Source organism: Pygocentrus nattereri, chromosome 26 (assembly GCF_015220715.1).
Source record: "Pygocentrus nattereri isolate fPygNat1 chromosome 26, fPygNat1.pri, whole genome shotgun sequence".
NCBI lineage: Eukaryota > Metazoa > Chordata > Actinopteri > Characiformes > Serrasalmidae > Pygocentrus > Pygocentrus nattereri.
In genome coordinates this window covers 18,735,449-18,759,865 of record NC_051236.1, presented here as the reverse complement: position 1 = coordinate 18,759,865, position 24,417 = coordinate 18,735,449, and the positions used below count along the sequence as shown (strand labels likewise).

Below are 24,417 nucleotides of genomic sequence, written 5' to 3'. Positions count from 1 at the left end.
TACACATAATGACCATGGAGGCAATTAAACTTTTTCTATCACTACTAACACATTTTATTAATAATTTTTGACCATTGCAAACAGCCAACCCCAGTGCCCTACCTTGACCCCTGTAAGCATGCCTGTGGTGGAGACACTGAAGTCCAGGTACGCAATCATCTCTGCGGATGGAGGTTTGTAGATGGAGGGGGGGCGCTTGCGTGGAAGGTCATCTATGAGGAGAGAGACTTCATCAGTTTAATAGCACGCAGACTCACTGTAGTAAAATCTAGTGTGTATTTAATTTTGGGCAGCTAGAGTTTGAGTAGTTATCCTGTGATGATTAACTGATGTGACAATTAACCTCAGTGGAAAGTGTCTGTGTATTTTTGTACCTGTGTCTATTATGATGGGCCATGTTTTTATGTTGACAGAAGCGGCTGCTTCTTTCGATCTAAGAATCTTCATTAGAACCTGAGTAGTGAGGATGCAAGCAGCCTTACTGACCTGAAAGAGAGAGACAGAGACAGAGAGAGAGAGAGAGAGAGAGAGGAAGAAGAAAAAGGAGCAAAAAGAACGTGACATAAACAGATGACATGGAATAAGAAAGTCAAAGATATATGCATATAAAATCATCCAAAAACTAAAAATATTTGTTTTTTTCAGTATTTACTATGTCCATACTTTGCCTTCAATACAGTTTCCTCTCTTTTCAGCAGGCTTGTTTTCAGTTTTTTAAAGAAATCTGCAGGGATGTTTTTCCACACCTTCAGTCTTAGACTGAACTTTCCAAGTAATACCAAACACATTCAGTGATGCGGAGGTCTGGGCTCTGGAGTGGTCAGCAGCTGCTTTCTTTGATTTGTAAATTTTCACTTTTTGTCCATTTTCTTTTCTCATTAAGGGGTTCTTGACAGCTACACAATCCTTAAGACCAAGAGTGTTGACTTGTCTTCTAACAGTCAAAGGATATACAGTGTGGAGCTTTATCTCTCAAAGAAGAAGGCACAAAGTACTGTTTGTTGGATGGTGAGTTTTGGTGGTCTAGCAGGTCTTGTATAGTTATTAGGAGTCCTGTTTTCTTTGTATCTTTTAATATTTCTTACCTCTAGTTTTGGAAAGTCTTGCATTTTTATGACATATTGTTCTTTGACTTTCTACTTTCTTAAGCATGTGGATTATATTCTCTCTCATCTCCTCAGAAATACTGCATGAAAAAAGAATAAATGTATACTTGGCTGTTCTGACCAGAAATTAAATAACTGAAGCATGATCTGTATATGTAATTCAGTAAAAAGTAACAGGAACTACATCTTGGCTGACATCTTGTGACTTAGAAAAAAATCACTAAACATACTCACTGACATTCATAAAATTCCAACTTATTGTGATAATACTATTAGCATTTATTCTAATATTAGTGTTTTTTCTGAGCAAAAAACACTGTCCAAATCAAATAACTTAAAAAAAAAAACACATCACATGTGCCTAAAACATTTGTATATAGATCTTTCTCTGCTAACACACTTACGTCAATGATCATGCGGACTGTGGGAAGTGTGGCTGAGAGGTTCTGTGGATGTGGTGGTCTCACGGTGACAGGAATACAACCAGCATACAAACAGCCATAAAATGCAGCAATCAGATCAATTCCTGCACACACATATACACACAGAACAAGTTTACACCACAGTAGCTCCTGTAGGCATGGTAATATCTTATGGTTGTGTGTGTGTGTGTGTGTGTGTGTGCGCGTGTGTGCGTGCGTGTGTGTGTGCGTATTGCTCACCTGGTGGGTATAACAACACAACATTCTCTCCAGTGTTAATGCCGCTTCTTTCCATGAGCGCAGCCGCAATCTTTTCTGCTCTTTTGTGAAGCTGAACACATGTAGCCGTACATACTGCTACACCCTGCACAGAGAATGAAGGGTGAGTAAAGACAAGCAATTAAATTTAAGTAGACCAAATTAATGCTACATTCAGGGTAAATCTATAAATATGTTGACCACATGTTACACTTGCACGTTATTCACTTATTTCTCAGTTTTGTCTGTGATTTAAATCTGTGTGATTCTGCACATGCATGTTTACGTTAGTGCTACCTTTGCATTTAGCAGCACATAGAGCACATGATCAGGGTCTGTTTGTGCTCTCCACTGCAAAGCCTCTGTGAGGAACTGGTGCTGAAAAGAGAAAATGAAAAGATTACTTGAGACTCAGTCACAAATGGCTGTAAATATTGGAAAGTGTGCATATACAGTACAGGCTGCAATCTACAAACTGAACACTAAAACAAATTGACAAACATAGACCATCAAGACCATATCAACATGTTTAAAAGAGAGCAGAATGTTGAGTCAGTTATAAATGTACTAACACAGAGCAAGTGAGCAGAATGACTGCTACATTGTGAACATATCTTACCATCATAGTAGGCCACATGCACAGCTACATCCATTTGAAAGCATTAACACACAACGAACAACTTGTTTACATCAGTCTCAATGAGCAGTAAGTATAAGACTCTCAGAAGATGCACTGTGTTTGTGCCTCAAAATGCTACAGCCATATTTAATAACTGAATGAATGACTGATTATCGTACAATAATAGTCAGGTACAGGACTGTACCAGCACTGAGTGTGTGTTCCTACCTTTCTGACGAGGTCTTGATCCTCTATCATTCCCAAATCTCTGCCTGCTGCCTGAGCAATTCTCTTCCCAGCAACCAGGTTACCCACCATAATAGAGGCAGGACCCACACCAACTGCACAAAGAGGCCATTATACTACTGTATACATGTTACAGTGCAATCACATATAGCATGACACAAATTTCTCAAAATAACAACATCAAAGGTGTTTTGGTAATGAACAAATGCTGTCAAAGTTAACATGTTATTTACACATTAAATTGTTAGCACTTATTTTTTCCTCACACTGTTAAAGCATTTTCTGAGTTTTGACCCTGTGAACTATAAGTAGCCCAGGTGCTTGCGATGTTGCTATTACACTCTGTCTTTCGCCTACAGTTTTTAAAAGGCAAGTTCCACTGATGGCTCTTTTGATAAAACCAAACCACAAACCAATAAAGCTGGCAAAATGACAGTTAACTTCACAGAACAATGTAATTAATTATAATGCATTATTTAAAAAAATTAACAGCCCAACAATTAACTTATATTAACATATAGTTTTTTAAAATGAATAAACACACACACACACACACACCTGGCTGTTTCTGCCGTGGTTTGGGCATGTTGGTGACGCAGGTGTGGGGGCACATGAGGATGTTGCAGGGGTGCAGTGAGCCCTCCAGAAACAGCTGTTTAGTCTCAGAAATGTGTATGCCCCCCAGAGGAGTCTTTGGCAGCGTGTTGGCAGGAACCAATGCTAAGCAATACAGGCCCACCTGATGGATGCTGTCTATGGCCTAGAGCACAAAAAAAAAAATCGAAAGAGTTACAACCTGTGGTTACAATTTGCTCCTCCAACCATGCTTTTCACAAACTAGTAAGTATTGAGGAACCCTCTTGGCCTTGTAGGCCTCATTAGAAGTTGTTTGTAGAAATTCTCTATCATTGTTAAGTTTTGGTTGCAAACAATAGGGTTTAAATCATTTAAACAGAACTAAAAACTGGATTTTCTTTCTCTGTGGTACATAGCCAAATAAGTCATCCCATTGTTAAGAACTTCAGAAGCTTTACTCAAGGTCTTACATGTTACATTAAACAACTATCAACCTAATCTGAAACTAACAGTGGAATCAACCAATCCATTTTGATTTACAAAGGGGGGGTGGGGGATTTTGGGGGGTGCAATTGAGTGAAATAAGATGTCACTCTAGGACAGGGGCATCCAATTTTATCTGCAAAGGGCCAGTGAGGCTACAGTTTAACATGGTAAAAAAGCAGGAGCACACATGATCACCTGATTGCAGAGCCCAACCAATTAACAGGTGGAATAAAGTGTGGTCCTGTTGGTTTAGAAAGAAAACCTGCAGCGTCACCAGCCCTTTGTGAATAAAATTGGACACTGTTGCTTTACAAGCCCTCTAACCAGGTTTCAAACAGGTTTGTGTTCAACTGGGCCAGGCCTCTTTACTGAAAGAGTCACTATAAAATTGTTCCATATGTTGTAAAATATGTTTTTGTCTGTTGCAAGCTTCATTTAAAACATGCAAAATATCTTTTACAAGCCTCAAAATACATGTCTGTGTCTAATCTAGAATAAACAAAAAGTGATCCTGCAAACAGTTACTTTTGCCACTGTAAACAATAGAGCTGAAAACATACTGCATATTTGCACCTTCATTGTAGGGCTGAAAAAGGTTTCTTTCATGCCTTTTTAAGACTCTTAATGCTTGCCCACTTCAATATTGCCAGTTTTCTGTACCTTAGTCTTTTAAATACAGGTTAATGTGAGATAGAACCAAGAAGTCTTGATTTTTTTGTGTATTTACTGTCTTTTTAAAAGTGACTGTACACATGTGGCATGGTAGAAAACGCAGAAAATGTGCTCAGGAGGTTAGAGAATAGTAGTGAAGGTTAAGGCCTCAGACCAAACTCTGTCATTCTGGCATGTACTGCATTAGCATTAGAGTGATTTACCTGCAGTACTCGGCTCATCCACTGGAAGCTGTCCTCTTCACTGGCATCAGGCCGCTGCTCCGCCACTATTACTATTCGCTCATCATAGAACACTGTCACTGAGAACACAGCAATCCTAACACACACAAACATATACATAAATCAAGGTTCACTGTGGTCATAATAAAATCAAGTGACTTCTTCAGGAAGTCAGAAAGTCATTTAGCCTCTTAAATGCGCACATGCATTCACTTACTCATCATGTGACATGAACCCAAAGGAGAAATGATGTTTAAGATCGGAAGTTCTCTCCATTTATCATTCTGTGGAAGTACAAACATTTCTGACACATCTGCAGCTAATTCACGCACCTGCCTCTGTACACAGTCTTTACCGGCTCCACTGCTAGAGCTGTAGCCACCAGGTCATCAGCATTGTGTCGACGGCCACTGACCGTCAACAAGCCCTCGTTCTTCCCCACCACAAATATCAAACTTCCCTGAGACACAGATACATGTATAGTTAAACCTCTCTTAAGTATCAATGTGAACAAATTGACCATCATCAAAGGGGTGTCAGTCTTACCGGTCCTACAAATCCCAGCAGTCCAGAGCGCACAAATGGGATTTCTCCAATAGGGGCGCCACTAGCATTAACTGGAATAACCTGCATGTTTAAGAAGGCATAGCATTTCAGCCAACAAATACTTCAAAATACTGAAAAATGCAACGAAGTATACCTTTTTTGGTAGTGTATAAAGGAAGGGCAGTGCATATGCATGTACATTATATGGACAAATGTTTTGGGACACACAATTCAGATGTTTCATTCAGTCCCATTGCCATAGGTGGATAAAATCAAGCACCTAGCCATGCAGTCTGCCTTTACAAACATTTGCGAAATAATGGGTTGTTCTTAAGAGCTCACTGAATTCGGATGTGATACTGTAATAGGATGTCACTGTTGCAACAATCAGTTTATGAAATTTCTTCCCTCCTAGATATTCCACGATCAACTGTGAGTGGAATTATTGAAAAGTGGAAGCATTTAGGAACCATAGCAACTCAGCCATGAAGTGGCAGACCACAAAAGGTTACGGGGGGGGCACAGAAAGCTGAGTCGCATAGTGCAAAAAAGTAACTAATATTCTGCTGACTCAATAACTGGAAGCTTCATGACATGTGTTTCTCTGGCCACGCAACTGCAGGCAAGCCAAGCACAATGATAAGCAATGGATGGTGTAAATCACTCCACCACTTAACTCTGGAGCAGTGGAAATATTATCTTTGGAGTGATAATTGATACTTTTCTATCTGGCACTCTGATGGATGAGCCTGGGTTTTGCAAATGGCAGAACAATACCTGCCTGACTGCATTATGCCAACTGTAATGTTTGGTGGAGGAGGGATGATGTTATGAGGTTGTTTATCAGTAGTTGGCCTAAGCCACTTAGTTCCAGTGAAGGGAAATCTTAATGCTTCAGCATATCAAGACATTTTGGGCAATTGTGTGCTTCCAGCTTTGTGAGAAGAGTTTAGGGAAGGTCCTTTTCTATTCCAGCATGACTGAGGCCCAGTCCACAAAACAAGGTTCATAAAGACATGGCTGGGTGAGTTAGAACTTGACTGGCCCATACAGAGCCAGAGGATGAATGGGCAAAAATCCCCTCAGAGACATTCCAAAATCTTACAGAAAGCTTCCCAGAAAAGTGGAAGCCTTTACAGCTCTAAAGCTGTAAAACTCCATATTAATGCCTATGGATTCAGAATGGGATGTCAGAAAAGCTCCTGTAGGTCTGATGTGTAGGTATCCCAATACTTTTGTCCATGAAGTGTACGAGTGAACAAGTATGTGTATACATACAAAAATATGCAGAAAATCAGATTTTGACAATGATTTGTTCAACATGTTCACAAGCACTTTAGTTATCTGATATTAAGAAAACTTCAGGTCTACATGAGTCAATTAAAGATCAGATTTCTTTCTAAATGCACTACATGCATCTCTTCTGTTGCTTAGCAACTCACCAATAAACAATAAACCAATAAAGTGCTGCATGAGATGTAAGTTTGATATTTCTTGTCACAGTTTTCTTTTTATCATGGAGCCTCTTTACTGGTAAATACTTATTTGCAAGCTTATATGGCTCCATTTGCAAATAATGCAGTAATTTGGCACAATTTTGCACTTATGGCATTGAAGGAAGTGTTTAGTGTTTACCAAAAAAAATCTGAATAAGGGTGTACAAGAAATCCAGGGGAAGCCTTAATGTTGTATACCACCTGATTAAGTGCTGATATCAGATATTATGGGTTTTTATGGGTGTATATGTAAACATGTGCATGTACACGGTCAGACCTCAAATGTGTTTTTGGTGACTCCAGACAGTCCGTAGTACATGGTCCCCCCAGCACGAGAGTTCACCACAATCTCTCCTATCTCATCAGTCTTACACAGCATGGGCGGCCCATCCGGCTTCACGATGCACATCAAAGCTGAAACATGCATACGCATTATATGTCTCATAGGCATGATGAAAGTGTTGGTTAAATAGGGTATTACAGTAAGTTATCATTCTACAAGAGGACTGATGTGTATAGAACAAACATTTTCATTGTAAATTTAACGGCACGTCTTTAAAGCATGATCTCCACATGTTGGACGCAAAACCTAAAAACATCTCATTATGTTCATAATAATCAAGACAATATTTTCTTATTTCAGATTCCTCATAGATTTGGTGTGTCAGGTAACATATACATTATATCAGCAAATTTAACACAACTGTGAGAGAATGACAAAAGTCCTTGCTTGAACTGCCAACTTCTATGACGTCATGGGTTCTGTGCTTCAATAGTGTGTAACAATGCTTTGTTACTGTTGCATTTGTTAATAAAGACACAGAAAACCTGCTGAGAGAAGCCACTCACCTCCAGGCATGACATGGCCCACGTCCTGGACAGTGAGGGCAGAGTTTTTGTCCTCTGTGTTGACCCTGATAACCCCATGGCTCAGGCCGGTCATTGAGAGGATGGCCCGTGCTGGGAGAGGAGCGCCAGGAACTCCAGGCCTGAAGAAAGAGAAAGTATAGTGTGCAATTACCACCCTAGATTTAGCAAATGTTAATGCACAGTTAATTGTATTTGATTAATTTAAAACAAATAAATAAAAGTAATTTTTACATTTGCAAAAATGTGGACACTCTATTAAGTCAATATTTAGTAAAACACCCTTTGGCAGATATCATAGCTTGCAAATGCTTGGTGTTCTTGTTTTAGGAATTTTCACACGCTCTTGACAGAATGTGTTGCATTTGTTTCTAGAATGGAAAACATTTAGTAGAATCCTTTCTTCCACCTACATGTGCAATATTTCCCATGCCACTGGCTTCCAATTAGATCTGAAGCATAAGAAATGTACCCCTAGACTTAATAGCTGGCTTCAGTCTTCAGACATCAAACACTGACTTTTGTGATGAGGTCATAGATATGGTTTCCTTCTATTGATTCTTACATGCAGATCATGTTTGTGCAAGCAATGCTTCACAGTAGAATAGTGCACTACAAATCTTGTGCCAGCTAAACCTTCCTGCAGGTCCTCTGCTGTCATAATAATAATAATAGACCCTTATTAGTCCCACAACAGGGAAATTTCACCTCCAGATTTAACCCATCCATGAAGTGAAACACCACATAAACTCTAGTGAGAACACACACACTAGGGGGCAGTGAGCACACTTGCCCAGAGCGGTGGGCAGCCCAATCCGCAGCGCCCGGGGAGCAGTTGGGGGTTAGGAGTCTTACTTAAGGACACCTCAGTCATGTGCTGTCAGCTCTGGGGATCGAACCGGCGACCTTCTGATCACAATGCTGGTTCCCTAACCTCCAGCCCATGACTGGCCCCATGTGGGGGTTTTGCTTTGCCCTTCTGACCAGCAGACAATTAGTTGTGTCTGAGAGTTATCTTGGTCCTGATCTTGCCTAGACATCCAGAGTTACCCTTCTGTCTTAATGAAAATGTACACAGTGGAAATTGAGAGCTGGAAGTGATAACTTCCAGTGATATCTTCCGTGAAATCTGTGCACAGCCTTCACCTGTTTTGTACGCATCCTCAGCCAGTTGCTTAGAGGAGTGCATGGTTGTTAAGTGTTAGCACAAAGTTTGAAGAGTCAGAGAATTTATTACACTCTTGAACTATCATCCCTGACGTTTCTAATAACAATTCTTGACATACTTGACCAGTACTAACAAGTCAATTAAAGCCTAATGAGTTAATTAACTTCTGTGACCTTACAACTGGAAGGCTGTCCAAACTTTTGTACATGCTACAATTACCTTTGTTTTTAATTAATCAAACAAAAATCCTTAATCTTCGATACACACCTGCGAATGGCCACAGTCATGGCCTCAGGGGAGGTAGCACATGGACAGATGACCTCTGGCTTCAGACCGTGAGCCTGGAACACGTTCAAAAAAGCATCACATGATGATACGGACCCTGAGACAGATGGGCAGATAGAGGGAAAGGGAGAGAGGGAAGAAAAAAACAATTTTATTGCAACAGGCTTCTGCAGCTGTCCTTAAAATGACATGAGCTTTAGTGGCAGCCAAATTAGCAGGTCTCACAGGGATTGGCTCCATCAGCGACAATCAGCATACGCAGGGAGGCCAGGCTAATGTCTCTCTGCTCTCTGTGTGCCATCATGGCCCAGTGTAGGTCACGACACTTCACCAAGGCAATACGCGCTGTGGACACACAGCAATAACGCTTTTTAAATGAGAGCTGTTTGAGGTTGTGAACATTTTTTAGAAGGAGGGGACGGCTTTATCACTGGTACCTTTGTGTATGTGAACCCGCTGGACCCAGGACAGAGGACAGGCTTTCATTACTGCATAAGGAACACTGATGGTGTGAATCCGGTTCATCACACTCTAAAACACATGCACAATATACATATTTGATTTTCCAAATACAAAAATAAACTACAGAATGATTGTATAATTTGCTTTATACTTATGTAATTATGTTAATTGTTCTGGAAGTTTTTCTAAATTTCTGCATAATTTCAAACTTTATGGTTCTATATGGTTTCTACAGAAACTTATCAAGATAAAGTTGTTCACAGTGATGGTACAAGTAACCAAACAGCTGAATCTGAATACTTGTAAGAGCTACCTTAGAGATAGCTATTACACAAAACAGTTAGAAGTATGCTGCATGATGTCTGAGAAAATGTTGTACCATAGTACCAAGACAAGATTTGTCCTAAACCACTCATTCATGGTGGAGAGGTGCAGGGAGGGCAGTGTAGGGCAAAATAATACCCTACAAAGACAAGTTTACCATTATTTTATCATTGGCTACATTACATATCAAAACTCAGAAAATGTGTAGGTTCACTGATTGTACTGACTAGCAAATAAAACGTCTATATAAATTATATTAATATTGGACGCAGCAGCCCTCTGGTTCTGAGCTGGTACGTTTCTCTTGTTCACACCAAACAACTATGAATTACTTTGTTTACATCTCAATGATTAAATTATACAGCAATGTTGAAAAACTGGGGAAATTTTAAAAAACACGGCTGGAACACCATCTCCTTAGTCTCAACCTCAGACACCCATTCCAATCTGCAAATGGAGCATATGATAGCTTCTGCACATTAAGCTCGCCACCACTACTGATTCTGTCTGTTCTATTCTAACTGGCTACCTGCGTGCGTGCGTACTTGCACTTCTGAGCAGCAGGATTTATCAGTCTGATGGGAAGTACAAGTAGTTACCTACTCTGAGCGCTGCGGCTAAGCCTTTTGGGGTGAGATATAGGCTGGATTACAAAAAGATTTGTGAAGCTCGAGGTATGACATCTGTGAAGTTATTTAAGAGTTTTCTTTGCAGCTTTTATGAGATATCCTCATGAGTTTTCTCACACATTTGTTATCTGTAGGCTTTTTTGGCTGTAGCTCTGTTTTCAAAATCACCTGCCCTAAAATATCACACTAATACAGCACTGTGTGACTGCTTATTTTGGCAGTCAAATTAAATCTTTGTAAAGTTGACGTTCCTTGGCCACATTAATTGAGAAAAATGCCTCAGACTCTCTGACAATGTAGAGGCTACTAACACCTCAAAGGCTGAATGATTTCATTCAGAGCTCATAATGATCAGCTTTCTAATGTGAATGACATGAAAAACATGCAGTCACACATATTGACATTTTTACGCAAGAAACAACAGGATACTCACTGTGAGAACTCCATGCCACAGACCCATGTCCTTCTTAAAGTCCAGAACATTCACCAGTGTTTCACCTGAGAGTGCACACACACACACAGAGTTTTAGTTGCGGGGACTGGTGCTTCTGATAAAACTTCATATCTGCTGTGTTTAACACTCTTGAGTACAGAGTGAACAAACAGCTTAATTGCACTCAAATGAGGGAAGCTGTGTTTCCATGGAAACAGAACTCACCCTCACAGTAGTTACAGGCCTGTGTGAGGGCCTGACAATGTGTTAGCATGGCGACCTTCGACACAGCAACACCCATCACTGTCCCCTCCTTACTCGCCTTATACTGAGAGATACAAGAGAGAGTGAGTGAGATTTAGGTGTAGCGATGAAGAGAGAAAGAGAAATAAACATGTTACAGTTACATCCAATATTGACCACATCGAAAGAAATAACCATACCTCTATATATGCAGTGTCTGTATTAGCAGTCGGGATATGTGGCTGCCAGTCTTTTGAAGGTTTTGTGAGGTATTTAGAGTCAGTAATTACCCATTTTAGTCTTGGCCAGCCTTTAAAAATGAAAAGAACAACAACAGGTTAATTCAGGTTTAGTTTAATGGCATATATGTTCAAAATACTATTTAATTCATTTAATATAAAGATACAGTGTGGGGAGGGGCAAAAAAACAATGAACGACAACTTAGTTTATTCAGTAGGCCTAATTTATCAAATAAATGCATGTGTGTGTGATACCTGTAAGCCTTCACTTGGCAAAGAGTTTCTCGTATTACTCAGTTAGAACAATATTTTGTATCATTTTCATATCTGAACAGTGCATCAACGACAGTGAATATCCTTCTGTTTATTGTAAAATGAAACAATTTGTGAAACCTCAGTTCAAATCTCTTTATATAAACATCAGAGAGAAGAAGAAGAAAGTCTAACCTTTGAACTGCAGTATTTCTCCAGTGGGGGTTTTCGGTAAACCCTTTAGGCAAATCTCACTGGTCAGGGCCAGACTAACCCCACAGCTGCCCAATAAGAAGCCAATCTGACTACTGCCTGCATCCTATAGAAGCACACAAGAACAAATAAAGTGAGGTGTTGAAAACATATGGTATCCTTTGTTGTGATACAATAGCATTTCGTGAGATATGACCATCAAAAACTTCAAAACACATCGGTCATTTATTTAACATCTTGTGAAAGTGAACACCACTCTAGATGTGGAAATTAAAATGTTCTAGTGTGAATTGTAGGGGACTGTTGGTGGTTTAGGGATATTCTGCAGTTACCTTGCGGGACAATGGCACTTCTATGGGCACAGGAATCACCTCTGCAAGCAGACAGCCATAAAACGCCACCCAGAACATCCCTGGGTCACTGTTGGGGTACACCAGTGCCACCTGGGTTTAAAAGCAAATCACTGTTATCAATGGATGTCACAGACACTAAAACCTTAAAATTTTACATCATAATCTTCAGCCTGTCCAGTTCCCAAAATATTTATTTACCAATAATGTGTAAATGGATTTATATCAATTATCAGTTACATATTTGGGACACTGCTGTTGATTGTATGTTTTTTGCAATCTTAAAATACGTTCAGTGCTTGAAATTTGTGTGCAAGATTAGAAGTTAGAAAAGTAAAGTCGTAAATGATTACTGTGAATTTTTGTTTCCGAATCTAAACATTTAAATATCCATCCATCCATCCATCCATTTTCTAAGCCGCTTCTCCGTCAGGGTCGCGGGAACATTTAAATATCAAAAAATAATTCATTTAGGCTTCAAACTGTGAAATTTGGAGGCGTGAAGTGAAGCAAAATTAAATTATCCTAATTATTATGTGTGCGAGCCGCCTAAAACTGATTTTTACATATTTAAAGTTTGAGCCAGTCAGTTTTTAAGTGAGGTGAGTCAAAGGAGCCTATTGAGTCGAAGGCCAAAAGTTTAGAGTAGACGATCTATGAAACATCTTCTATGAGTAGGTGTGACCAAATGTTTGACTGATACTGTATGTTTGTTTTTTCTTTTTCTTTCTGTAAAGGACACACAGGGCCACTGTGTTTTTTGCTCACCCGGTCTCCTGGTTTGAGGATCTGTTCGTTCTTGGTCCCCAGCTTGTTAAGGAGTGTGTAGGCCAGCTTAACACTACGACTCCACAGTTTCCCTGGCAACCACACACCAATTAATCAGTTACAATCTGACAAAGCATGTCTGCCAAGGGGAAAAACACATCAGTCACAGAAGACGAAGCACCCCAGGAAGCTCTCGATTCCATCTGGGCCCTTAATCTCAATCTAAGATGATCTTGTTAATTCTGCTAATGTATAAGACTAGGTCTAATCTACTAACAGTGATAAGCAGCATGCAGATCTTTCTTTCCTATATGTATCAATTGAAATTAAATGTCCTCTTTTACCATATGTGAGTGTGTAGAGTGGTTTTCCTGTAATGTCAAGGGCTGTGAGGGCAGGGCTTTTGCCCTGAGTGGCTCCCCATCGGGTCAATGCAGCCTGGAGGGCAGGAGGCCAATTACTGACCACACCCAGTGGCTCCCCTTTTACTGGAATTATCTGCCGGCCCTCTGGCTTTGGGGTGTTAGGATCTGGCCGAGGAACTACAAAAGAAGCAGAGACACAGAGCAGACAAAGCATATGACATGGGCATGCCTTTGTAATTCTATGTGACTAAGTGAAAGAAAGTAGAAGGTTAAATTGGTCCAGTAATGATGTACAGGTTAGGATGGGCACCTTCTACAATCTCCTCCTGGTCGTCCATAAAAAACTCGCTGAGTGGGGGTCGTTTGGGCCTTTTCAGTGTGTTGAGCAACTGCTGGATCTTAGTGGACACGCGGCTGGACACTGGAACACCTAGACCAGGACCGGGGCCAGGCAGGTGAGGGGGTGAGACGGACAAGCACACACACATATATATACATAGACATGCACACCATTCTGGCTCAACAGGGGCACGACTGGAGAAAACATGTTCTTCTCTTTTACAGTAGGCTTTCAGTCCTGGTCAAGAGGTGCCCACATATTAAAAAAATATATTTGTCAAATTCACACAAGTGTCTAGAGAGCTGGAGACCAGGACTAAGAAGTAAACAACTGTAAGTAGAGATGAAGGGAACAGTAAACTGTCTATGAGAACACTAACAGACTAACACTAACAGAGATACTAATCACACAGCTTTAGTTTTACATGGGGAGTTGTGGTAATATTAATCCTGAGTGAATTGGCATGTCGGTAAAAATGCTATTACAACCGGTAGAAAGGTTTTCGGGTACTTTTTAGGTATGGAGGCACTCAAAGAAGCATTTTCTTGGATTTCCTGTGCCGCTAATGGAACCAATGTGTACAATTGTATAGATACGTTTAGGCACCCCTCTTCAAACTGCATAGTTTGTTGATTTCTGAAGTGAAAAGAAACAAACGCAACCTCTGCAGCAAACAACTAAAAAAATATTTCCTGCAATTATTAATGCACAGTTGCCTTGTATTTGATTACCTTAAAAAAGCATTGTCCTACTTTGTGTTTGACTGAACAAAAGCTTTTATAATTATGAAAATATTTTATGTGGAGATGATGTTCGCTTTAAATTCCCAAGCTAATGACAATAAGGACACTTTGCTAAAATAAGGGCTAAATTAAATGTTTTGCCATGTTTTCTATTCTTTTGTGGAGTAAAGGCGAAGGAAGTCGCCAATTACATTTCTGATATTTATATCGATATTTCTTACTCCGGTAATAAACATTACAGACAACCTGCATTAAAATGACATACATTTCATATCCCATACCCTCACACAAATACATTACCCCAATTCCCCATGTAAAACTAATTCCACCTGAATAGTATTTAACAGCAAGTGACTGACTGTACAGGTGTGGAAGGTTTCACCATACATCTGTACACACACACACACACACACACACACACACACACAGTGGGCCAGGGGGTACAGCTTAACTGTAGGGCATTTCTAGAGCTAATCGTTACCTTTCCCCACTCTTCTCACTAACAGAGAAAAGCAATGAAAAGCAACACAACACACGTGGAGAAAAAGTGGAAAGGAAAAACAAAAAAGCAAAAAAGAAATTGGATTTGATTAATAAAGCAAACAAATTAAAATAAACATTTAGTCATGATTAAATCAATTAATCATTTGCATCATTTTGAACATGTGGAAGTAATGTATTGCTTTCTGGATTTACAGCTTAAAATGTAATACATATACACATACTTAGTATACACATACTTTTACAAATAGGTTCTCTCATTCACTCTCTTCATTCACTCCCTCTGCCACATCAACATGAAAAACCAACACACACACACACACACACACACTCACTCAACAGACTCTGAGTGGCCTCCAGTATTAACTCCTACATTTACATGCCAGGCCCGTGCACAAACGTTTTAGGAAGGCTGGGGCTCAAAGGAAACTTTTTTACATTCAAAATTTAAAAATTTAATTTTAGTTAGTTTGTCCAGTCTCTCTCTCTCTCTCTCTCTCTCTCTCTCTCTCTCTCTTTCTCTCTCTCTCTCGCTCTCTCTCTCTCTCTCTCTCTCTCTCTCTCTATCAGTACCGTCAGCAGTCTCCATCATGCTTGATCTGCTCTGTCCGCGGCTCATTCCTCTCACCACAACGTTGGAAGGCAGGTCCACACGCGAGCCTCTCGCCCTGGCTTGAGCCTGTGGAGCGCCATCAGGCCCCAGAGCACCTGCTGGAGGATCTAACACACAAACACCAGACTCAAAGTCAGCTGTGCCTACCATATACACTTGTGTAGGCTCAAAAGTACACTGAAGAGAGACATAGATACAAATATGACTTAACCCCTTAAACTCTAGAAGCCCATATGGGGCCCATATTAGCCTCATTGTAGTTACTGAATAATTAAGGGTAAAATTTAAGGTAAAATACTTGCTCTGTTTTGAATAGTTAGTTTTTACTTTTTAAGGTAACCAAGCTGCAAACTACCTTTAACAAAAGTCAAGGCACTGATCATAGCTACAACCAAATGTGCAAATTGTTAACCGCAAAAGTAAACAGGAAGACTGTAATTTACTAAGCTATTTAACCAAACCCTCAAAATGTACACAGTGAAGTGGTCAGAGGGTGATATAAAGGTGAAATATACAATTCCATCACAAACAGACTTGGAACAAGTGTGTATTAAAGCCCAATGAATGATCAAATGAATAAGAACAAAAACATTTCTACTTTCACACAGAAATGACTGTAGTCGTCCTTGCCTTTATTCATTTCACATTCTCAGATTGCCACTAAACGGTTGTACAGTCACAATCTGTGTGAAGATCTGGCTCAATCAATCATGTGACTCTAAAGAGGTGTGTCTGTGGATTTTACAGATATATGCAATTCAGTGTTCATGGACTGTCTCTGTTGGGATTAAAGAAACTACAACAAACTCAAACACACAGCAAACTACTGTAAACACACATTTAGGTATGCAAATTTATGAGTTTACCTCGTCCTGTTCTTGTCACTGAGAGTTTAATACAGATAAATGATAAAAAAGAGAACAAATGAGAAGCAAACAAACAACACAAAAAAAACCCCCAAAATACCAGCATGAAATTCACAGACATGAAAAGAAGCTGATGTACAAAAAAATTTCATCATTCATAATCATTTAGAAACTACATGAACTCCAAACAAGACTTCTTTTTCCCCCCTTTTCCCCCAGTTTAGTCACTGCTGGTTCCATCTGCTAGCTAGGTCTCCCCCAGTCATATGATGAAAAGTGGTTGGTGTAGTGTAGTGGTTAACACCTCTGCCTTCTACACTGTAGACTAAGGTAAGCACCCTACACTATACCAATAAGAGACCTTGGGCAAGATTCCTAACACTACCTTCGCCTACTTGTGTAAAATGATCAAACTGTAAGTCGCTCTGGATAAGAGCGTCAGCCAAATGCCATTAACGTAAAAAATGATAATATCAAGCTGGGAGGACCAGCGCATGTTTCCTCTGAGACATGTGAAACCCGCCACTGCATCTGTTTGATCTGCTGCCACCACAACCTCATTGAACAGCGCTAACTGTCAATTCTGTTACATCAGTTAACAGATGCCCATGTTGTCCAGCATCATGCTGAGTGATGAGGGGAGAGAGAAGAGCAAGGCCAGTTATATCGACTCCCGGCTACTGATGGTTGTGACATAGCTATGGATCAAACTCACAGTCATCTAAAATAGGACTCAGAGGCATCAGAAGGAACATTTGGATCCATTAAAACTTTACTCCATGTAACTGGCTGAATTTGTAATGTTGAAATTGTTATGCCCCATTATTGAGGGTCCCGATCTCATTTTTTCCAGCTGTTTTTGACACCAGATTCCTTTGGTGGCATCTTTATTTGAATTAAAGAAACAAATGTCTCTTTCTTCTAACAAACTGTCACCAGGCTAAACCACTGAATGTTTACACAGAACAGAAGGGTATTGTAGGGGTGACAGAAGGCAGCCCTACAGTGCTGTTGGCACTGTATATATAAAAAAAAATTTGTTATTATTTTATGAATAAAAATGTTTTTATTAATAATCTCTACAAAAAGGCACAATCTTTGTGGGCCTGTGTCTCTTTAGGAAACTTGGAATTAGGGCTTTCCTATTCTCCATCCACCAGTATTTGTGTATGGCTGTTTGCCTGTACTCACCGATGCGTGCGTGAGCGAAGGCCTCGGCAAGGGCAGAGGGCTGTGAGTGTGAGTGGGGTGGTGGGGGGTACTGTGGGGGAAGCTGCTGCTGGCTCTGGGGCTGCGGGGCTTGCGGTGGGCGAGACTCGCCATGGGACATTGTGGAGGAGGCTGAGGATGAGGAAGTGGACGAGCCATGGATGGAGCTGTTCATCCAGGAGTCAGGAGACTGCTGCTGTTCGCCACTTTCACCACTCACCCCACCTTCATCATCCGAGGAAGAGGAGGAGTCTAAAAGGAACAGTGAAAGAAAAGAGAGTGGGGGAGGATGAAAAATTGATGTCCTTACGCTAGTATTTTCCAGCCAATTATGAGAATTGCCAGTGGGTGTAATGATCCCTAATTGAGTGCCTGAATGCGGTTAATCAAAGAGTGATCACATGCTACACTGACTTAATATAACTACAGGCACTCAGCTGCTTATGACATGCAATCTTAATAATAAAATGCTACAGATTAGTTCATGTCCAGATCTTCAGCATGCCCCACCTCCGTGAGTTAGAACACATTAATAGATACTCAGAACCATAAAAGTAGTGCATACAGCTAGTACTACAAAAGGCTCTAAATACAAATGTGGGCTCTAACAGCTGGCCATATTCAGTGGTCTTTAGAAAAAGCCTAATGGTTTCTATGACATAAAAAATATATGTCTGTTGTCATTTTTGCTTATCATTATAGTTGTTATTATTAATTATTATTAGTTATTGTTATATAATTCTCTTATTTCATAATAATATTTCATGCCAGTCTTTGGTTCACCACAAAACAGTTAAATTTTTCAAATGCTGAAAGGAAATTTTATCTAGTTTGGACTTGTTTTCTCTGCATTATATATCTTGGTATACAGTCAAGTGAGCTCTCCACTTCAGTAAAACTTCAGAAGATGAACTGAAGTCTTTACATGTAATATAATTAGACTAGTCATGTTTTGATTTCCAATGGGTGGGGACCAATTTTGGGAGAAAATAAGTCATTTAAGTCCTAGATATGTCACTGACTGCCAGTATAAGTGGTAGCCTGAACAGTGCACTTCAGTCAGAGGCTCTGAAAGAGTCACTGTAGAACTGCTCCAGGGTAAAATATATGTTAATATGTCTGCTACAAGCTTCAAATAAAATGTGGAATGTCTTTTACAACCTTTGTGTTTAATCTAGAACACAAAAATATTCACATGAATCACCGTGACCTTAATGCTAACAAATTAATGAAATCTCAAATGTGTGCTAGCATAAATTGTAATTATTGTAGGTGTTTCCTCTTTGTTCGTGACATTTTTGATATTTATGGCTGGGTATTTTTGGATATTACACTGAACTGAAGGCCTAACTCTGATTGTCATGTTTTTTTCTACCAATTGTCAAGTTGTGGCCATGTGCAACAACAGAACCTGTGCTTAATCTGTGATAATGGAAATGTGTGTGTACCTGGTGGGGTGCAGTTGTCGATGGGTGACTGCACATATGTTGAGCGCCGTTTGGTCGGCATAGGCAGCGCCATCTTCTCCTCTTTATGTTTGGCTAAGGCAGCCTGTACAGCCTCAGTATGGATATCTAAGGATAGAGAAAGTGAAAGAGAGAGAAAGAAGGGGAAAGAGAAAGAGAGACAATTTGCATCAAAACAATATACAGCCAAAAGATTCCTATCTTTTCAATCATCATCTTGATCTTTTGTAACGCTCCAGCTGAATTCTGACGTCATTGGTTACTCTTCAGATAACAGATCCTTACAGGAGCGCTTTAACTCACTGTAATGAAGGTAACAAGGTGAAAACATTATGCAGTGCAGCTGCAATGTCCTCATGATCCATTATTGGACTTCAAACATTATCATCTGATTGCCTACTCCACTTCATTACCTGATCTATAGCGTTCATCTCTGGTTCCACCACTGCGGTGCGGTCGGCGTGTGCGGCGATGGCGAGAGGATGAGGAGCTTGAGGAAGCGTTACTAGGTGCAGTGGCAGAGCTTGGGCCAGGCTCCTGTCCATCCTGCTGTGGGGGCGGAGCCAAATCTGTAAAATATAAAAATGAGTGACAAAAAAAACCACAACTAAGTACAGAGGAGGAAAGACATGACAGGCAGGGATCAAGCAAAGTCATGCTGATTCATTTCATTCAGCTCTAAAAACGCAATATTTTCAGGTAGAAATTCCCTTTGATATGGGATGAATGGGACACAATATAATCTATCTGTGATTAGAAAACCACTACTATATAAGTCATATTATATAGAAGTCTATATGTAAGTCAAATGTATATAGAATTCTATATAGAAGTCAAACGTAAACTGATATTTGGTATCAGTTTAAAGGAAGACTTAAGTGCAAATGTGCCTATTGTCCCCTTGCTCAAATTGTAGTCAATCAGCCAAGATATGTTTGGTATCTGAAGTTTATTTCTTTAACCACACAGCTTCAGTACAAAAATAATGTAACGTCTAATTAATGGAACCCTATACCCCACCTCTGATACTGTGTGATATGCTGTTATCTAAAAATTGTCAAAAGCATCTGATCTAGATATGCAGTGTGCACAATGTTAAATGGTGGGGATAGCCTTTACTAGTTAGTTGCATTATCCAAACACTGGACACCAAACTTGTCTTGGCTGACTGGACTACCTTAAGGGAAGCAGAAAACAGTAAATTTGTTTTTTTTAGAACTATTCCTTTAATATTTTACTGAGTTTAGCAATGACCAAGGAAAGTCATGCAGCAAGTACTTTGACCACTAGAGGGAAGCATGGAGTGAGAATTTGGCCTGGCTCCCCTGATGAGCACGAGTGGAAAGGAATATGCTAAAGGGATGTTTCATAACCATATCATCATATGAGTCAGGGGACAGCAGAGGAACACACAAGCACAAAGCACAAACCAAAATAGCACAGGCCACAGAGAAAAGAAGGAGCAAGATGAGAAAATGGAAAAGGGAGAGAGAAAATATCCTCAGTGTCATACTTTGTGCTTGGATGATGTAAGGAGCAAGTAGCTTAGCCCTCTTCTTCTCATATCCTTTTTGCGTGATGTCACCTACAAATGGAAAACAATATGGTTAATACATATGCAGTTACCATCTATATAAATTCATGGCCAAACCCAAAATATTTTGTTATTTAACATCAGGTTTTGGCCTGGTCAGAGCTCATATTTAAACCCTATAGAGAGCATTTGGTCTCACATTAACCACACACTCGCTCAGCGACCATTTGAAGCCATTGAAAAATCTGACTCTTCTTTCTGTAAAATGTTGTCTGCAAATTTACACACAAAAATTCAAACTTTAAAGAAATCAAAGGAAAAGGGTGTTCAATTTTAAGTTCCTGTATCTATTGGTTTAAATGATTCGTTAAGACAATTAAAAGCCTATTGTTTTAGCATTTTGGGCTTGGCCCATTTTTTGCCCAGTAGAGTACATCTTAAACAATATTTCAAACAGAGTGAAAAGTAATAAAAACTCTTTCTTGACTGACTGACAGGGCTGTAGCAAAGGCAAAATGAACTCCACAAGAGCAGGCATTGTCTTCTCTTTTTTAGCTCTTTTTTATTTTCTGGCAGACTTTGAATCTGTGTGTGAAGTCATGCTTAAACAGGAATGACTATGTGGTGAATGTGCCTAATATAAGCAGGAATTTGGTCAATCATCCAAATTCCATTTGCCTTCACTTAAGACAACATTGCACTGCACCGTGTCAGACTGCAAGAACCTGGCGAGACGATATGTATCATGATACAGGGATCATGATTCAATACACTTTGATCTATTGTGACACTGTAAGTAAGAAATTTTGCAATCTTTTAAATCTAATTTTAGGAAAATGGTCATAGTATAAAAACACACCAGCATACTCATAAAATCTAAGTAAAAGAAAAGGTTTACTTTATGCAATTAGTGGGATTGCATCTGCATTCATCACATCCCCTGTAACATCCAACATCATAGCAGTCTCTTTTGTGCAATCTGAACAAAGAAATTAATATTTGCATATATCATCAGCTAAGTTAAATCAGACAAACATTAAATCATACACTTAATATTCACACTTCACCCAGCAACTCAGGCATCCAGTAGCACAAGGAGTAAAGAAAGGAAGGGAGAGCTCTATCAAGAAGCTACTTTCCAGAAACAGAGATGTGCAACTTATAACCTTTTAAGGAGGAGTGTATTACAGTCATTTTACCACAGTTAAGAGTGGTCCTAAACTGCATCCATTCTAGCTCGTTCTCTGCTAGTTGGTCAGGCACCCAAAGAGAGTGTGTGGTAAGGAGCCACTGACAACACGCCTATCCTAATTATGACCGTTTCGAGACAACACTTGATGTTGGTGTCTGCCAACAACAAGAAAACACAAAAGGGCAAAAATCTCTCAATAAAAATTATGAATATTGTTCTTTGTTTTGGGAATCAATAGTACATTATTGTAGAATATTATAGCTTAAAGCAACAGATATGCTGACAGTCCCTTAAAAAGCAATCAGTTTTATCTCACACACTTATAGTTTATTAAAGCTACAATCAGCACCCACTTTAGAAGCTTTGCCCAAAAAACCTAAAAAAACCCTTTGACAAGCACCAGCACTACAAGACAGATTTCCCTAAAATGTACAGTATGAACAGCAATTTGAACTGTGATCTCTCAGAGTCAGTGTAAGACTGCCATGGTGCTATTTCAGCAATTACAAAAAGGTGTTAGGCCTTGCAAGCTCGTAGCTGCATTTCAAATGTATATATTCACTTTGAACAGGATGTGCAGTTCGAAACACACATGCACACATATCCACACACACACACACACTCACATACAGTCTAACCATCTCTATAAAGCCTTTGAGGGTGAGAAGTCTGGAGTGAGTGTTCTGTCTGAAAATTCATTAGAAATTCTGTGAAATATTCAAAACTGCAGTCTGAGTGCAGCGCAGCAGCTCCTGTTCCTTTATACATTCACACACCGATCTCACATTTACACTTACTTTCGTCATCTAGAAAATAATTATAATCACCAAAAATAAACATGGGTAGCACTGCAGAAGACAGTAGAAAAGACAAGAGTTATTTTTAAGCTTTATTTTATTTTTATTTTGATGACCGGTCGTCTTTGGCTTTTCTATACAGCAAGACGCTTAATTTTTTTTAACAAAACTGGAAAATGTGAGTTCATTGACAATGTGAGACTTAGAAGTAGGGTTAAAGTTGGGCTAGGTTTAGGTTTTGGACTTAGGTTTGGTTTAAAGTTACTGAGTGTCAGATTTAGTGTTAAGAAAAAGTTACACCGGACTTAATTGATGAGTGGCTCCCAACCTTGGTCCTGGAGTGCCCCCTGCCCCACACATTTTAGCAATTATCTGCTCTAATACAGCCACTTCAACCCAGAAAAGGCTTGTTTATTAGCCAATTGCTTGGATGAGCTTTGTTGGGAACAGGAAAAACACCAAAATGTGTGAGGCAGGGGGGCCTGCAGAATCAGTGCTGGGAACCACTGCAACATACATTTTGTGACCATCTACAGTGAACTATTCTAATGAAATATACAAATACATATTTTACAATATTTACAATATTTAGCTCAATATTCACAATATCTCACTTTCTAACTATGACACCCTGAGGTGTAAACAAATCCAAATATCTAACCACCTGCCCCAACTTTGCTGTGTTAGCATCAGTAACGGGGTGACCAATATGAGAATTCTGGGGCAATGTAGACATCCAACATTTTTCACACATATATCAGCCGATGCCAATATGTAAACATCTTTAAATGTGACTATATCTACCTGGATTAGCATAGGATTATACATAAAGTGATAAAATGCAGCACAGCAGTCTTTAGAGTAAGATACGTCTTCAAATATCAACCTGATATATCAGTCAAATCTATGGCAGACTCTCAAACAATAATATTTCAGAGAATATCTGCTGAAATTAACATGATTCCAATAACATTATGCATCACTTCCACCACCAGTTTCTTCCACAGAACAACTTACTGTCTGCCAGTGAATCTTCTGTCTCTCACTCATTCATTTTCTCTCTCACTCATTCACTATTATTCACTCAGTTGCTCTCTCTCTCATTCATTCTCTTTCCCTCTCTCTCTCTCTCTCTCTCTCTCTCTCTCAGAAAACAGAAAATTGTTAAAATGGTTCCCCCAAATACACTCAGGCAGCCATTAATAAACCCTGGCGGCCCGCCCAAATGAAGCCTACGTGTGGGAAACACTAATACTGTTTCTGTTTTCATGTCTAACCCTGGAGGCGATGATGAGAACAGACGCAGCAACAACACCAACAGCAAGTTCTTCAACCTGTAATGCTGGTGTCTTTAAAAAAAAAGAGTTGAGTCATTTCTTGTACGTGTAAATACATATGCTTAGTTGCGTCAACCTCTCTGACATACTCAGTACAACACAATAGGTTCCACATAATACAGATAATAAGAAAAACTAAAAATAAAAGCAAAACAATAAGTATATTAATAAATATACACATTTAAAGTACAGTGTGCAAACTACACTGAGTAATTGGCTGTTCTGAACAAGTGGGACAGAAAATGTTGGATCCTGGTAGGCTGTGTCTTAGCCCTAGTAAGTGTGGCACCGCTTGCCAGTGAACACACTAGTTTGTTTAAACGCAGCTGTTGAGAATCTGTGCTGCTGTAAAAGTCTATGTAATTCCTTCCTTCCCCACTTTTCTTACTGCACTAGTGATCATTAGACATTACTCCTTCTGGGTCTGCTGAAGTATGCCATGGGTTCTTTAGTGATATTGACATGTCCAGGTTGTTTTTACAGGACTAAAATATTAGATTATCCACCTTAAACCAGTTCAGTTACAGTGGTATGATTTGCAAACTCATGATGTGATGATGAAGTGATTTTTT

General features: G+C 39.6%; 1 protein-coding gene across 5 annotated transcripts in view; it reads right to left on the bottom strand.

Annotated features, from left to right (window-relative positions):
* Nucleotides 1–24,417, bottom strand: part of dip2bb (disco-interacting protein 2 homolog Bb) — a 51,904-nt gene that overhangs the window by 9,159 nt on the left and 18,328 nt on the right. Inside the window, exons 2-32 of one of the 5 annotated variants that reach the window (XM_017720039.2) lie at nucleotides 20,499–20,570; nucleotides 19,399–19,554; nucleotides 18,968–19,093; nucleotides 17,502–17,771; nucleotides 16,311–16,328; nucleotides 15,405–15,551; nucleotides 14,812–14,829; nucleotides 13,558–13,677; nucleotides 13,227–13,424; nucleotides 12,883–12,974; nucleotides 12,097–12,207; nucleotides 11,747–11,870; nucleotides 11,260–11,369; nucleotides 11,042–11,144; nucleotides 10,817–10,881; nucleotides 9,406–9,499; nucleotides 9,194–9,313; nucleotides 8,951–9,065; nucleotides 7,498–7,637; nucleotides 6,926–7,062; nucleotides 5,153–5,233; nucleotides 4,939–5,066; nucleotides 4,589–4,703; nucleotides 3,210–3,411; nucleotides 2,634–2,746; nucleotides 2,406–2,429; nucleotides 2,084–2,164; nucleotides 1,769–1,892; nucleotides 1,511–1,632; nucleotides 375–486; nucleotides 103–212 (exon numbers count right to left, since the gene is read on the bottom strand). In XM_017720039.2, the coding sequence (XP_017575528.1) occupies nucleotides 103–212; nucleotides 375–486; nucleotides 1,511–1,632; nucleotides 1,769–1,892; nucleotides 2,084–2,164; nucleotides 2,406–2,429; nucleotides 2,634–2,746; nucleotides 3,210–3,411; nucleotides 4,589–4,703; nucleotides 4,939–5,066; nucleotides 5,153–5,233; nucleotides 6,926–7,062; nucleotides 7,498–7,637; nucleotides 8,951–9,065; nucleotides 9,194–9,313; nucleotides 9,406–9,499; nucleotides 10,817–10,881; nucleotides 11,042–11,144; nucleotides 11,260–11,369; nucleotides 11,747–11,870; nucleotides 12,097–12,207; nucleotides 12,883–12,974; nucleotides 13,227–13,424; nucleotides 13,558–13,677; nucleotides 14,812–14,829; nucleotides 15,405–15,551; nucleotides 16,311–16,328; nucleotides 17,502–17,771; nucleotides 18,968–19,093; nucleotides 19,399–19,554; nucleotides 20,499–20,570 (3,548 nt within the window). The remainder of the gene's footprint in view (nucleotides 1–102; nucleotides 213–374; nucleotides 487–1,510; nucleotides 1,633–1,768; nucleotides 1,893–2,083; nucleotides 2,165–2,405; nucleotides 2,430–2,633; nucleotides 2,747–3,209; nucleotides 3,412–4,588; nucleotides 4,704–4,938; nucleotides 5,067–5,152; nucleotides 5,234–6,925; nucleotides 7,063–7,497; nucleotides 7,638–8,950; nucleotides 9,066–9,193; nucleotides 9,314–9,405; nucleotides 9,500–10,816; nucleotides 10,882–11,041; nucleotides 11,145–11,259; nucleotides 11,370–11,746; nucleotides 11,871–12,096; nucleotides 12,208–12,882; nucleotides 12,975–13,226; nucleotides 13,425–13,557; nucleotides 13,678–14,811; nucleotides 14,830–15,404; nucleotides 15,552–16,310; nucleotides 16,329–17,501; nucleotides 17,772–18,967; nucleotides 19,094–19,398; nucleotides 19,555–20,498; nucleotides 20,571–24,417) is intronic. The other 4 variants (XM_017720067.2, XM_017720048.2, XM_017720057.2 and 1 more) reach the window with 4 other exon arrangements.